The 16286-nt window shown below is 39.9% G+C and overlaps 1 protein-coding gene across 3 annotated transcripts in view; it reads left to right on the top strand.

The window, feature by feature from the left end:
* Nucleotides 1-16286, top strand: part of nox4 (NADPH oxidase 4) — a 29963-nt gene that overhangs the window by 5277 nt on the left and 8400 nt on the right. For 2 of the 3 annotated variants that reach the window (XM_074679609.1, XM_074679607.1), the window contains 11 exons: nt 837-932; nt 6193-6303; nt 7601-7685; nt 9115-9212; nt 10332-10359; nt 10705-10777; nt 12311-12391; nt 12822-12981; nt 14072-14236; nt 14446-14508; nt 15407-15467. In XM_074679609.1, the coding sequence (XP_074535710.1) occupies nt 837-932; nt 6193-6303; nt 7601-7685; nt 9115-9212; nt 10332-10359; nt 10705-10777; nt 12311-12391; nt 12822-12981; nt 14072-14236; nt 14446-14508; nt 15407-15467 (1021 nt within the window). The remainder of the gene's footprint in view (nt 1-836; nt 933-6192; nt 6304-7600; nt 7686-9114; nt 9213-10331; nt 10360-10704; nt 10778-12310; nt 12392-12821; nt 12982-14071; nt 14237-14445; nt 14509-15406; nt 15468-16286) is intronic. The other variant, XM_074679608.1, reaches the window with a different exon arrangement.

Raw genomic sequence — 16286 nt, 5'->3', positions numbered from 1 at the left:
AGGTTCACGATTATATGTAGCACTTTTCATCCATCCTGACAAGTTTGACAGTGTCTGTTGTTTGTTGTATTTCTTATACAAGCCTGATTCAACTAATAATGGCAAGGTACTTTTACTTACTTTTAATATTTTACATTTTAAAGTTGAAAGCCTCTAGATATGAAATGTAAAAAAACCGGAAATACTTCCTTGAGGCAAGTTGAATAGTAGTGTAGAAAAAATGCATAGAAGATTCTGTTATCAATTTTTTACATTAATTTTATTCAACAGGAAAGTTTCCTTTATGTTCACAAGACTCTTTCTTTTATTCTGTTGTATATCAGATTAGATTAGATTAGATAGGAACTTTATTAATCCTTTGGGAGGATTCCCTCAGGAAATTCAGATTCCAGCAGCAAGTAACACCATAGTACAAAAAAAGATGTGCAGAATAGATAAGAGTAGAAAGAAGATAAATAAAAACACAGGTTCTATACAGCAAAATACAAAAAAATACAAACAACAGCAATAATAATAATAAAAATAATGACAATAATAATGATAATGATAATAAATATAATAATAGTGATGATGATAATAAAAATAATAATAATAATGATAATAATATCAATAACTACAACAACAACAACAAAAACAACAACAACAACAATAATAATAATAATAATAATAATAATAATAATAATAATAATAATGATAGTTATGATAATAGTTATAGCAGCAGCAGCAATGGGGATTTCCAGTGTAAACCACAAGTAGAAGTCTTCTATCTTGTGTGTTTGTGTGTGTGTGTGTGTGTGTGTGTGTGTGTGTGTGTGTGTGTGTGTGTGCCCGCACAGATGCTGTGGTTGGGAGCAAACACCTGGCTGTTTCTGAAAACCTTCCTCCTGTACTCCACTGGAAAACAGTACCACTACCTCTACAAGATGCTTGGGGTAAGTCCTGACATAGCAACTCTTCTGAGACCAAACTTTATTTGTCAATCTGGTATCAATCAGAAGTGGAGACAATGCATTAATGTATAGATTTTTTAAAATACCCAGTTATCCAAATTATATACTGAAAAGGAGTTCAAATATCAAGATGGGGCTTGATAGTTCACTTCAAAATACTGTGTCTTATGTCACTGTCTTATTGTTAAGCACTAAAAATCAAAGTGCATCTTGGAAGTAGTTTTTTGTTGGGTGGTGTTGGACTTCTCCATCTTGTTAAAGCCACTTCACACATATGTCAGTGGACCACAGATGTGCTGACTTTTTTCTGAACAACAGCTCAGCCCTTAAGCTCTGCACTGAGTCATCAGCATAAAAACTTTTGTGACACATTGTGTGGATAAAGGGGGAAATCAGACTTTAACTATCACGAGTCGTATTATTTGCTGTGAAACAGAGAGAAAATTTTAAAAATATGAATTGATAAGTACTATGAGCGACTGGTGTCTTCATCAGTGTGGTAATAAAGGGACCTGCTGCTTCAGGCCTCACAGACTTCTATTTATAACACAGGAGCAGGCTTTGCGATGGATGGCCGACTGTCACATGCAGGTTTAATGAGTCTAAGTTGAAACTTTAAACTCTGTAGTGGCACTTACCAGTATGTGTGTTTTTACAGATTTCTAATACTGTGCTGGCTATTATTGACATGAGCCATGGCATAGAGGCAGAATCAGGAATTTCATTTTGCCCGTTGATTCACATGAGGGTTGGTTTAATTGGTGTCACAAGTTTAGGAAGGGTGCAGTCACTGAGAAAGTTTCTCTTTATAAGAAAAAAAATCACTAATGCAACCAAATATGTAAGGCTTGTGTATGTTGAGATCATTTGTTTTAAACTATATACAAACTAATTTGACAGTTTAATATGGAAATATATAAATACACATTTTTTTAGAAGATACTCTCTAATACTGGCATGTTGAGTCAGCAGAAAATGTACTTTAAAACAACACAAAGAGATGCATGCTGTATGACAGAAGACAGAAAATAGGATGTGGCAGAGAGCAGCATGTGTGAACTATTCCTGCATTGCCCGTACAGCAGGAGGTGCAGGGAGAGAAAGGGGCAAGTGTGGGCACGCCACTGGCTTTGACTGAATGCCTTGCCAGAGGGCTTAAGTTTATGTGTCTGTGTATGTGTGTGTGTCGATGGATGTGTGTGTGTGCAAGATGGAGATGTATTTCAAAGCTTTTATGCAGCTTCAGGGAATTAGATTAAACTTCAAAAAGTGTCCGATGCACGTGTGTGTGTGTGTGTGTGTGTGTGTGTGTGTGTGTGTGTGTGTGTGTGTGTGTGTGTGTTCTGACATTTCATAGTGTTTAAGATGTACAGAAGCAGGATATCAGATCTCCTTCTTGTGGTTTTGCCATCAGCTGCTGTTTTGTTCAGGCAGTGTGAGAGTATGTGTGTGGTAAGTTTTTAATAGTTGTACATGTGTTAGCTTTAACTAGCTGTGTGAAAATTCTGTGATCTGTTTTTTTACTTTTTCATTCTGTGTAAGTATACTTAACAAGATGTCCAAGCCAGCTTTAAAGGAACCAGTAACTATACAACTAAATACATTCTCTCACTGACTGTGCTATCTGTCCCTCAAGTTCCTGTGAGCACTTGACCAGTTACATTCATGTAGATAAGAAAGGGGTGACAGCACGCTTGTTGTTCATGCATTTCAGAGTTCAACCCCCTTTAAAAGTTCTTATGATTGAATGTTTCATAATAAGAATAGCCTTTAGAGAAGTTACACCTAAATCTTTTACTTTGTTCAGCTTTAACCAGTGGACAGGTAAGGGATAATGTTCAGAGAGAAATGGATTTTGTGAATTAGAATTTCATAGTGAGGCAGTTCTGCTCAACATGTCAGGATTGCATAACCACCTGCTCACTCCCTATTGTTACCTGGCTGCCTATGAAATATTGATGTGAAATGATTTCAGGGGTTTTGAAGTGATTTTTTGAAGTGAGAAATAGGGATGGGTACCGAATTAGGTACTTTTATAGGTACTGACCCAATTCTGTTAAAAGTACCAGGTATTGATTCATGTAAAATTGAAAGGTACCATGTTAAGGTACCTAAATGCAGCCTTGTGACTTTGGGGGAGTGGAAGAGTAAGTGATTTTCCATGCTGGGAATGATCACAGCATTGCAAGGTTATATATTGAAGAATAAATATGTTAAATTGAAAAAGAATTATACTTTACCATTAACAAAATTGATATATTTTACCACATAAACACACACAAAAGTACCAAAATTAGTACTGTCGAGTACCGGTACCGGTTGCCGGGTACCGGGCATTGGTACGGTGTTGTTTCAGATGTGAAATGTACCCATCCCTAGTGATTTATATATACAACGTTAAAAATTTTTCCTCGGTAATGCTTTGGGGCAACCAACCAACCAACCAACCAACCAACCAACCAACCAACCAACCAACCAACCAACCAACTAACCAAATCCATCCATCCATCCATCCATCCATCCATCCATCCATCCATCCATCCATCCATCCATCCATCCATCCATCCATCCATCCATCCATCCATCTATCTATCTATCTATCTATCTATCTATCTATCTATCTATCTATCTATCTATCTATCTATCTATCTATCTAGCTATCTAGCTATCTATCTATCTAGCTAGCTAGCTAGCTATCTAGCTGGTAAGCTTTAGAAAGTTTCCAAAAACTCCCAGATTAGGTTTCTATTGCTCTGCAGAATGTATAATCTCTCCCTGATTGGAATATCAGTTGTGACACTCGTGACAGCTAAGAGAAAAAAATCTGTTAGCACTATTTAAACACCTTAAACAGGCCTTAAGAGACAAGTATAGTATAGAATTGAGCATTGTAAAACTGTCATGTACCACTGTCAAAAGTTGGTAGAGCCCAAAAGTGGAAGTTTTTTGAAATTGAAACATACATGGCTCTAAATTATTCCCCTAACTGCTGATTATGGTGTAAATCTCTGTGTAAAACTAATGGGATGTGTTTTCACTACCACTGAGAAGCTGTGTTTTTATACAGTTAATGCACAGGTTATCAGATTTAGTGAATTAACTGATACTTAAAACTAAATTACATTTCAGTTACTGCACTGAAAAGTAAATCATTCACAAAGAAAAATTTTTGACAGTCAACAAAGGCAAAGGGTTTAATCCTAAAGGATTTACCATTGGATTATTTCTAAAAATATGGGATTACAGTTTGCACATGACTTCTTCTGCTCTCTCTTTGAACTATACACTCACACACCTCCATCTCTAACACTGGATGTTTCACTGTACGAGGGATGATCAGATCAGACGGCACCTGTGGTGCTCGCAGGAGTTAGCCAAGAAGGATCTTGAATGAGTTTAGTAGACCTCATAGAACATGGCTTTTTTCTGTGTGATGAGCTGAAGTTCAAAACTTCTATGTTGTTGGATTACATAATAGAGGTGAGTATTGGCAAGAACCTCAGGATACGAGGGTCACGATCAATAATATCACAATATTGGGATATATTGCAATATTCTACACAGCTAACTATTTAATTGAAAACAGATTTTCTATAATGGTTGAAATAAGGACAGTCACATGCAGTGTTTCATACATACATACATACATACACTTTACTTGAAAACATAAACGTCAGGTTTGTCCCTTAAACTGCTGTTACATTAAACTAGTGTTGCAAAAAAAATGTTGGATTAAAGACGTGGTCAGTTGATGAAACTGATAAATATCACTTGGTGTACCCATTGTTAGTCATAAAAATCTAATATTACACAAATCATGACTATGGATATTATTTTATCAGTCTACTGCACTGTAAAAATTAAACTTAAAATCATTTTAAATTAACTGACCCACGAATAGAGCGAAAACATTGATGTTTACGGCATCAAAACCCACATCAACAAGTTTAAGAATAAAATATTTTGAACATGCTTTTAGATTATGTTTATTATACAGTGTATGGGCAACATACAGTGGAATAGCTCTTTAGCGCCATCTACGGCAGAAGGACATATTGTATTTCCATCTGGGCTAAAATATTAATCTTTGTTTTAACAAAGTATCAATATTAAGAGTTGAAATATTGATATTTCTATCACAGGTCAAATTGTTGCGATATATTGCAGTATTCATATTTTTTTCACACCTCTATTACATAACAGGTACCTCTTCTACTTTAGGTTAACTGGTGCCTTTCCTCCTGGTGTCTGCAGCTCCATCAGCCCGAGGATGTTATAAGTTACAATATTTCTGATGCTGTCGATTAAAGTGTGGAAAAGTAAACAATTATAGAGTCAGATGAAGTTAGCACTACCAGAGTTATATTGAAGTACATCACACACAGTTATTTTGTCAGAATTACCCGGGAGCATTTGTGCACAGAAAGTAATTAGACCAAAGAAAGTGATAAAACACCTCAGAGGATGTATGTCTTCAAAATATATGTGTTGTCAAAACTAGAGCAGTTATTTTCTACTTACAGATCTTGTCAGGGAGTTTTTTTTTTCAACCTGGATGAGGAAATTTAGGGAGGCAGCACTGAACTAGCGACCACTTTGGAGAGGAACACTACAACTAAACCAGCTGGAAACATGGAATGACAAAGGAAGGTGAACAAGGACATTGAATTGTTGGTTGACTGATAACCAAACTAGATTCTTTATCGAACTTTTCTGTGCCTCAGGAGTGGAGCCCAAAAAATATGACAGATATCCAAAAATTAAATGAACAGTGAAAATATTTGGCTGGATGATCAAAATTGCAGATTTGCACAAAATATTTACTGCTACTAATACTACTTATAATAATAATAATGGTAATAATAACAACAACAACAACAACAACAATAATAATAATAAGATAATAATAATGATGATAAAAATAATAATAAGATAATAATAATAATAAATCCTCAAGTATTCCTTAAAAAAACTAGTTAATACCTAAAGTAGTGCAAGTCTTACCTTCACATCCTGAGGAGGACAAAGATGGCTTAAGCAGCGCTGTGTGGCAGGGAAGTTGTGCTTTAAGCCTTCATTGCACTCATTGAATAACCTGAATCTGAGTAGAAAGCTCAAAAGATTTTATCTCGCTCCACAGGAGATTTATCCCTTGACATCCCCTTAATCAGGGTAGATCTCACAGTAACTGGCAACAATGTGTGTGTATGTGTGTGTGTGTGTGTGTGTTTTCTCTCTCCAGCTAGGGTTGTGCATCAGCAGGGCCTCTGCATCAGTGCTGAACCTGAACTGCAGCTTAGTGCTTCTGCCCATGTGTCGCTCTCTGCTCACCTTCGTACGAGGAACACACACGGTAAGAAAGACCCAGGCAAGTGGAGGGGAAAAGGAGGGAGGGAAGAGAGAGAGAGGAGTGACAGGAGGAAAGAAAAAGAGTAATCAGGTGGTTTGTCAATTTCTTAACTTAATGATAACTGAACTGGAGTAGAGTGAAAGCATTAACATGAAGCATTATACTAGCTTCACACTTAAGAACAGAAATTCAAGATTCAAGAAAATTGAATATGATATTGAAAAGCGGATGGTAGTGGGGGAGCGAGTATAGCCTTGTGGTCTAGGTTGCGCACCCACAGGGGAAGCTCATTTTTTCCGGCCTACATCCTAAATTTGTTTATTTATTTATTTAAACGTAAATTCAACCCTCCGTTCCTTTTCAAGAAAATGATCTGGGACCCTGTCGTACCAACCAGGTGTTTTTTTTCAGGGATTTTACCAGTGTTCTCTCAACGCTCGTCGTTTTTGAGAAAGTTAAACTTGCTAGGGATCGATGAAGCCTCCGGATCAGTCTTGAACAAATGAGAAGATGCTCCGGTGGAGGGTTATACTTCAAGATCCCTGGCTGGTTCATTTCACTCTGTCAATCAAAAAAAAGGATTCGGCCTCAGACAGATCATCCAATCATCATGTAGAAGCCCAGCGTCCAGGCCAGCCCACTGCCTCATAGACCCCCAGAGACGCTGAGCGTCCGATGGGCGGGACAAAGCCCAGGGTTTATCCAATTACTGTCCAGTTTCCACAGTGGAACAACCCACTCTACGCTTTCCCGCTGAAGTCAGAAGACGCTAAGCGTCCGACTGTGTCAAAGCGCTGAGACGCTGCGGGGATGAATGAGAAGGAGGTGGAGACAGTTACCTGTGATAGGTAGCTGATTCTGAACAAAAGATGAAGGAATTCTAGCGCATGTTTTGTCAATGAAATGCACACACAGCAGTACATATCACCACTTTTTTTGGGAACATTTTAGAGGAAGCTGAGATTCCCTTGCAGTCTTAGAGCTTACCCTGCTGTACCACTGTCCTATCCTCTGATTATAGACAAAAACATGAAAAAATAATACTTCAAAAGAAGAAAAATCCAAAGTGGGGACCTTGATTTTCTTCATGAAAACTTTATTTTTTATAAGGTCCAAACATCTGAAATGTTCTACTTTCCTTGAGGAGAATACAAACTTTTGATACATAAGAAGAGGATTGTTGTGGTGTATTTTTAATTCAGATAAATTCTCTGTGAAGGGACAGAGGGGGTTGAGTCGAGATGATGTGTGTTAGTAATTTTCTCCCTGTTTCTGTATTTCAACATGCACACTCTTTTAGGTATCGAGCAGAAAGACCCGGAGACTTTTGGACAAGAGTAAAACCTTTCACGTGGCATGTGGGGTTGCAATCTGCATCTTCTCTGGTAAAAAGTGTCACTTATCGCTACAGTTCATAGGTCCTCATGTTTCAACCTAACTGTGTGTGTGTGTGTGTGTGTGTGTGTGTGTGTGTGTGTGTGTGTGTGTGTGTGTGTGTGTGTGTGTGTGTGTGTGTGTGTGTGTGTGTGTGTGGAGATAAATGGACCCAGGCTGGCTCAGCATTCCTGGGGTACCAGCTGTGATGTCTGTGCAGCTGGTAGTGTGTAGTTGTGTGTGTGTGTGTGTGTGTGTGTGTGTTATTGTTCCTCTGATGACATCATGAGACCCTCGAGCAGCTGGCTGCCTACCTGGTCTTTGGTTTACAAGCTTCCTCTTCTTTCTCATTCATGTCAAGATTTGAGAGCACAAAAGTCACTTTGCATGGTGAAATCAAAACACAAATCTTTTTTGTGAAGGCTCTAGTCCTTAAGGTGGACAGCTCTTTGCCTCATCATTCTTCTCCAGTCTCTCTTTTCCAAGTTTCCTGCTCTATCCACTCTTCTAAACTCTAAGTTATGGTACAGAAAAGCTTGAAATATGCCCTCAAGTGTGTCAGGTTTACTATCTTCAATTCAGTGATCATTGGGTTTAGTTGTGGAGAGTAGTAGAGACCAAGAGTCAAGGATTTTTGATCTCTCAAAAATGTCACATGACTTGAGTGGAAATGGTTAACTGTGGTGGATGGGCAGATGTAATTCCCAAGCATAGAGTCAGTACCACCACCACAACATCAATAAAGTATGTTTCATCATAAGTGTTAACATCCCCACCCACACACACACCAAAGACTCCTTCACATCAGACAAAGCTCTCATGTAACAAAGTTCCAAAGTTCTGACGCAACAAACCACGATGAAGACAGAAAGACAGCAGGGAAAGATGATAGATAAGGGAAAAAGGAGAGAGGAGGAGGAGGTGGAGGAGGGGGGAGGGGTGGGAAGCTGTGGGAGTGAGAAAGGATGTGAGTGAGAAAAGAGGACCCTTGTGTCCCATGATTACACCCTCTAATTCCATCAGCTGTCCAAAGCCTGCATGTTTAGTCTATGATGTCAGGAGGAACTGTGTGTGTGTGTGTGTGTGTGTGTGTGTGTGTGTGTGTGTGTGTGTGTGTGTGTGTGTGTGTGTGTGTGTGTGTGTGTGTGTGTGTGTGTGTGTGTGTTTGCGTGTGTGCGCACCCCCATGAGTCAGGAGAATGTTTTGCTGACTTTCTGCTGAATGGACAAAGAAATGTTTGTGAGAGTGTCTGCCAGCAGTTCATTTTGACCTTTATAATTAACTCTGTGTGTGTGTGTGTGTGTGTGTGTGTGTGTGTGTGTGTGTGTGTGCGTGTGTCACTGTGAGGCAAAAGAGATGTTCTCTTTGTGTCTGCTGGTGCGTTTGCCTCGAGATGTGTGTTTTCAATCAGTATTATTACCCGTTTCCTCTCTCCTGCAGTTGTGCACGTGTCTGCCCACCTGGTGAATGTTGTCAACTTCAGTGTGAGCTACTCAGACGACTTTCCTGCTCTGAATTTAGCTCACTACAGGGGAGAGGTGAGGTTACTTCATACTTGTGAAATCATTTAATGACCTAATGCTTTGCTTAATGCTTAATGCACTTCTTCTTAATCAAAATCATTTGAATTTAATATCACACACAAATTCCCATGATGCCATATGGTTCACGACAGCTAATGTAGACCTAACCCATATCACATTATTGTGTGTGCCATTGTGTTGACTATCAGCATTGTTGTAACTGTCGAAGGGGGCTGCTGCTACTGTCCATTAAAGTGATACTCCAGGATGGAACAAGTTGGGTCCTATCACAAGGTTTAGGGCAGAAATTACCCCTACAGCAGTGTTTTTGTGCAGCAGAAGCCCAGGGGGCTTGCACCAAACGCCCCCTCCCTGCTCCTCTGCTGGTTTCCTCTGCACTCAGACGGGGCCAATTTTTACTTGACCAAAAACACAAATAAACGGACTCCCACCGAAAAAATCTGATATCGGTCTGCATTCACGATTTATTTAGAGAATTTTCAGCGCATTACATTCACACAAAAACACCGCTAAATAAGGCTCTAGTTCTCATCGTTTCTCTTCGTCCTGGCAGACTACATGCGTTTCTTTGTATCTGGCACGCTGCGCGTGGACTGATACACTATGCTGCGAGCGCCTCGTAGCCAGCTGTGGCTCTGCAGCGGAGGTAGCGCCGTTTTACGCCATGATGAGAACTAGAGCCTTATTTAGCGGTGTTTTTGTGTGAAAGTAACGTGCTGAAAATTCTCTAAATAAAGCGTGAATGCAGACCGATATCAGGTTTTTTTGGTGGGAGTCCGTTTATTTGTGTTTTTGGTCAAGTAAAAATTGGCCCCGTCTGAGTGCAGAGGAAACCAGCTGACGAGCAGGGAGGGGGTGTTTGGTGCGAGCGCTCTGGGCTTCTGCTGCACAAAAACACTGCTGTAGGGGTAATTTCTGTCCTAAACCTTGTGATAGGACCCAACTTGTTCCATCCCGGAGAATCACTTTAAGTCCTAAAGGTAGTCACAATGTGCTGATACTTTAAACAATAGGACGTGTTGCCTGATATTGCTTTATACAATAGTCTTATAACAACACACCATAGTTTATGAGATCATATAACATTTAATCAATTCTGTGTTTCTATCCTAGGACCCCAAGTTGATCATTTTGACTACAAGTGAGAAATGCTTCTCTTGCTTATCCACTGTTTGTGTGCATGTATGTGCTGGTGTGTTTCTCCCCCTGAAACAATGTCAGCAGTAAATGTGTTACAGATTAGAGTGGCTTTCTGCCAGTAAGACAGACAGAAGTCATGCTGTGTTTAGTCCTTTCTGTCTTCAGTTTTTCCTTTCTGTGGAAAGTCTTGAGTCTTCATTAAAACAAAAAATCAGGATGGCTAACAGATTCAAGACACATTGTTAAAATGAGCAGGCATTTACTGGTAAACTTGTGTATATGTTTATCTGTGTTCTGGTATTTGAACTCATCTCTTTCTCTGTTTTTTTACTTTTTTTTTTTTAAGTCCCAGGAGTCACTGGTGTCCTGTTGGTTCTCATCCTCTTTCTCATGTTCACGTCCTCCTCTCACTGTGTGAGGTAGGTCAAACTGAATCACAATACACATTCATTATCATTTGTAGCCTAAGAGCAATTCTAAACTTTTCTAAGAGATAATCTATGTTTCCCTGCTTGTCCTTTCTTGTCATGTCTTTGCTATTGTATTTCTGTCTGGCCTCACCCCGTGTGTATGAGATGTCAGAGGGAAACCATGTGGAGACATGCTAACAGGGGCTGCTTGCAAAGAAAATCCTCACAAAGTGTTCTCCTCACAGCTCTGTCATTAAGCAGGTCATGGTGGGTCACCCACTCTGCGTTTCTGTTTGTGTTGCGTCATGCAGGTGCAGGACATGTGCGCATGTGCTTCCTTTGCTTACTTAGGCAATTGCACAAAGGATAGGGGGCCTTTTAAGACCCCCTGAGGCTAGATAAGTGTTTGGGTAAGTGGCCTGAGACAAGAGATGAAGGCGACTGTGTGGTTAACCTGCTTTAGTTGACACCAGAATTACAAGTGGCGTTAACGTTATTATTGTTAGCCTGAAATGATGACCGGTGCAAGCACAGTTGCTAGCCAGTGTTATAGCTTTGGTTGAATGATGACGATGCAGTTGTAAAAAGGAAAGAAGCGCTGGCGTGTCCTATCATGACTTGGTTTGGAATTTTTTTTGGAAAATGAAGTTTAAGTGGTTTCAAATTGTAGATTTGTTTTTCTCTTGGTGATAATTTTTGTGATGTCTGAGTTTCCTTTTTTTCTGCACTCCTTGTAAATATTTGAGTTATTTATAGATATCTGATTTCAGTTCAGATTGATGAATGAATGCCTCTAGTTTTAACTACTCAACCTATTCAATGGAGTTGTATTGAGGTTTCACTTTTAACTTATTTTATTAGAAAAGATGATTCTTCCATAAGTTACACGCCAATCTTCCTTTTTTACTGTTTTTTTTTAATGGAGGATAATTTACACTGAGAATAGAACAAGTACTAAGATTGCGCTGGGAATTAAACTTGTTTTAAAAAACATTTTTGGTTTAGAAAATTATTTGAATTTAATAGTTTGTTAATGTTTAAACTACAATATGAAATCATGTTATTCTTAATCAAGATGTAAATAAATGAAATGGCAATTCCTCCCACATTTGCCCTGCTTGAAGTCTCTGGGTTATCAGGCACTGACCTCTGAGCCAGGTTGAAGTTACACACTCTGATATATAGTGACGCTGTACAGAAACTGGCTGAACTTAAAAGAAACAAACATGAAAGAAGTTGCAGTCAAAGAGGATGAATACAGGGCCTGATGATGTTCCCCATTTGCAGGGTCTATAGAGAGGGTTAATCTGTGTAAAGACTCCTTTGATATTGCCCTCTGATGTCCTGCTTACTCAGACTCTGAGGTGGGAATCTGTCTGTCTGCTGTCCCTGGACCAACTCCTCTTTTATTAACCCAGCTCTCCAGTTCTTTACCCTCTTGTTTTCTTACACCATATTGCACATGACTTCACATTAGCATATGTGTCTTTTGTTTCTAAGTCTTCAAATAAGATAATCATACATGTTGAATACTTTTTTCAGGGTGTCCAATTACGAGATTTTTTGGTACACGCACAACCTCTTCATTGTTTTCTACATCATCCTCATGGTGCACATGGTCGGGTAGGTGTGGGGCTGCAGAGGGTGTGGGTATGTCTGTGTGACAGTAGAAGTGTCTTCTGTCCAATGTTTCACCAATTAAACACAAGTTCTTGTCATTATTTGATTTCAAGAAACATGCAATGTTTTACTGACATTCATCACCTGAATGTGGCATTATGACCTGTCCCATGTAACATCAGTTGCTTAACACTGAGTACATTTTCTTTTGTTATTCCATATTGGTCTAAACATATGAGACTATCAACACTGCAAACTGCTATAGGTTTATTTGAATCTTTCCTTCCAAGTCCTCATGTGGTTGTTAAAAAGGTATCATCAGTACCCCTTAATGTGTACAAACCTATGAACTGGGTTTTGCTTTTGTTGTCTTTTTCACTCTCTCAAGCTAAACCATGACCCTGATCACCTTGATTCTTTTCTGTACCACTAGAGGAGCTCTGAAGTATCAAACTAACCTGGAAGCCCACCCCCCTGGCTGCCTCCATGCCAATCACAGCAGCACAGAGCAGCAGGATGAGGAGCTGAAGCAGAGTAAGGATGAAGAGAGAAGATGCAGAGAGGAGGCTCACTTCCAGCCACACAGCCCCCAGGTCTGTCTCTGTCTCTGTCTGTGTGCATGCAGGCAGTGTGTGCTGAAAAGTAACGCATTTGCATGCCTGTTTGAGCTGAGAGTAGTGCTCGTGCCTGAAAGTGCGTGTCTGATGTTGTAGGTGTGGAAATGTTGTACCTGTGTTTAAGTATCTGGGAGGTGATGGAGGGAGTTGGTCCCATTTATTAGAGGTGTTGGGCTGAAAGGGAGGGGCAGGCATCCTCTTTCTTCTTCAAGGCTCGCGTTTGTATGAGTTTCTTCCTGCATGTGTGATTATGTGTTTGCACATGGTCGTTAAGCAACAAGCTGGGTCCATAAAATCCCCCTTAAACCTGATGGGGCTGTGCAGGCTTTATGGAAGCTGTGAGCAATTAGTCAGCTGCAGGTTACTGCCAAAATAAGAAAACAGGATTACCACACATGGCAGGGGAAAAGAAAAGAGGCAAACCCAAGACTTATAATTATTCTCTCAGTATGGCAGAGTTTGATACACAGCCCTTTGTGTTTTTATACCCTCTCAAAGCTTCTTGTTTGAGGTCTAATGCTGAGTGCTTTTCATATCACAAAGGCTGCCATTACAACAATCCTTATGCAAACCAAGTTAGCAAACAAGTTGACCATTTTGGTAAGGATTCAGGTATCTAAGATGTGCTCAGTTTGCAGAAAAAACATTTAACTTAACATTTTATAGTAGTAGTGTGTTTTAACCCTTTGATACACGTCTGTGACTTTCTAAAAAAAAAAGAAAAAATCAAAAACCTTTTTTCCATGCCCTAAGTGATCACTATGTGCTATACGATAAAAGGAAGACTATGTTTTAAAAGATTATGAGTCACTTTAGTGTTTGAAGTTGTCACTCTCTCCGTGTATTACCTTTTTAACGATACTGAGAATAACCCATAAAGAGATTTTATCAACTGTGGTTTTTTATAAAATGTGATATTTAAATATGTGACGTTTTTCTCCTTTTAACACTTGTCTTTCTGTTTCACACAATACTCTTACATGATTTCATAGAACGCCTCAGAGTCATTACAAACTTCCTTTGGTTTGGATTTATGTCATGTTCGTTCTCCTGTATGTACTTGCAGACTTGGCTGTGGGTGTCAGGTCCTCTCTGTTTATACTGTGCTGAGCGTCTCTATCGCTACATTAGGAGCAGCGATCCTGTTACCATTGTGACAGTCATCAGGCACCCCTGTGATGTCTTTGAGTTACGCATGCTGAAGAAAAACTTTAAAGCTCGTCCTGGACAGGTGAAAAGACATACCCTCCTCTCAAAATGTTTGGAACAGATTACTCTATAAGAATGTTATTTGCAAGTTGTTTCGATATTTTTGAGAAGAGTTGTCAGTGTTTAGTTTTAAAAGTTTGTCTTGTTCCTTATTTGCCTCCACATGCTTCCTTTTAACCCTTATCTCTCTCTCTTCATCTTTTCTCCCCATCTTTGTGTGCCCCTCCTCAGTATATTGTTCTTAACTGCCCAGGTGTCTCTTCATTTGAGAACCATCCCTTCACGCTGACAATGGTAAGATGTTATGTAACACATTCCTTACTTATGACAAAATGTATGTGTATATCTATACACACAGGCATACACATGCACGTGTCTATTTATATATGTAGACACACACATACTTTTACAGTTTCCTGAACTTTCAATCCCCCTTGGCTAGGAACGTGCGGTTCTTTGTCTTTCAAAATGTCCCGCCTCCTTTGTTGCTGGAAAAGGCTTGGCCAACAGCTTCAGTGTCCATTAAAAGCCTTTTCCCTGTTTATGCCAATATTCAGGTGTTCAGAGTTAAGCTAGAGTGTACAATATGATAGATTTAAAAAAATGTGTGAAAACTTTGATTCAAAAACATAGACTCATGTGTACAAGTTTAGTAATGCACACACACACACACACGCACGCACACACACACACACACACGCACACACACACACACACACACACACACACACACACACACACACACACACACACACACACACACACAAACACACACTGCAGAATGTGCATGCCTTTGCCTGGTGTGTTATTGAGCTTTGAGGAGGACGGCAGAGAATCACACTGACAGAGAGCAGACAGACCCCTGAGGCTAGTAACGCTGTCTGCCAACAGGAAGGCCCTGTGTGTGTGTGTGTGTGTGTGTGTATGTGTGTGTGTGTGTGTGTGTGTGTGTGTGTGTGTGTGTGTGTGTATGTGTGTGCGTGCTGTGTATGCGTGTGTGTGTTTGTGTGTTAGAGAGAAAATCTGTGTGTTAGCGTGACCAGAGTTGAAGCTAGTTTATGTGTTTGTGTCGTTGTATTAGACTCACGTGTATATCTTTCTGCTTTTCAGTGAAATGTACCGTGTATGTGTGCTTGTGTGTGTGTGTGTGTGTTTTGTTGTGACTCACTGTCTGCTCTCTTACTCATCGCAGTGTCCCACAGAGAACAAGGCAACTTTTGGCATCCATCTCCGGGTCGTGGGAGACTGGACTGGTGGGTTTGCTCACAAGATTACACACACACACACACACACACACACACACACACACACACACACACACACACACACAGATACTGAGAATGCTTACATGTGGAAAAACGTGGATAAAATGAGACGTGCAGAGTTTTTCCTTTATATCAGAGTTGACAGTTAGGGAAGTTATTTTGTGTTGTTATCCTCATTGCTTCCTCTCCTGTCTTGAGATGAGGCGTTAATGAAAGAATACATTTTTGCTGTTTGTTTTTTTCAGTTTTTTGCCATGCTCTCTGTGTTATGTTTTATTCATTTTACATATGTATATATTCATTCTCTCCTTTACCTTGAGGCTAACACTGTTCATACTTTTTTTGCCATTTGGCTGAAAAAAATGTGTTAGATCCTGCATTCTTAATATATGTCAGTAAAGTACGTGTGATTCCAAAAACTGCAACCACCTTATTTTGGTGGAGTGTTTTTTTATGCCTAAAGGTAGAGAAACAATTTTACCTTTGGGCCTCTACCAATGGCGGACTGGGACTGAAAATCACCCCTGGATTTTAACCCGGCCCAGCCCATAACAACGGGACGCGGACTCTGGGAAAGAGACAGTGGACCCAGGGAAGGCCAGTCTAGCTCTGAGGAAGATGAGTTACAAGGACATGGAGGGCCCCATTGACTGGGTTTGCCTTTGGCCCCCAAACCACTAAATACGCCCCTGATTTCTGCTTGATGGTTGTATCGCAACTTTTCTGGGTGGAGAGCGATGGAGAGTAACTTTGTTTACCTCGGCCAATCACAGCGCGCCCAGTGCACACGTGACTTTGCTTGTTTAT

This window comes from Halichoeres trimaculatus, unplaced genomic scaffold (assembly GCF_033239565.1).
Source record: "Halichoeres trimaculatus isolate MK-OKI-2021-1 unplaced genomic scaffold, fHalTri1.1 fHalTri1_scaffold_9, whole genome shotgun sequence".
NCBI lineage: Eukaryota > Metazoa > Chordata > Actinopteri > Labriformes > Labridae > Halichoeres > Halichoeres trimaculatus.
Note: the sequence above shows the minus strand (reverse complement) of the source record. Positions and strands in the feature narration are given on the sequence as shown.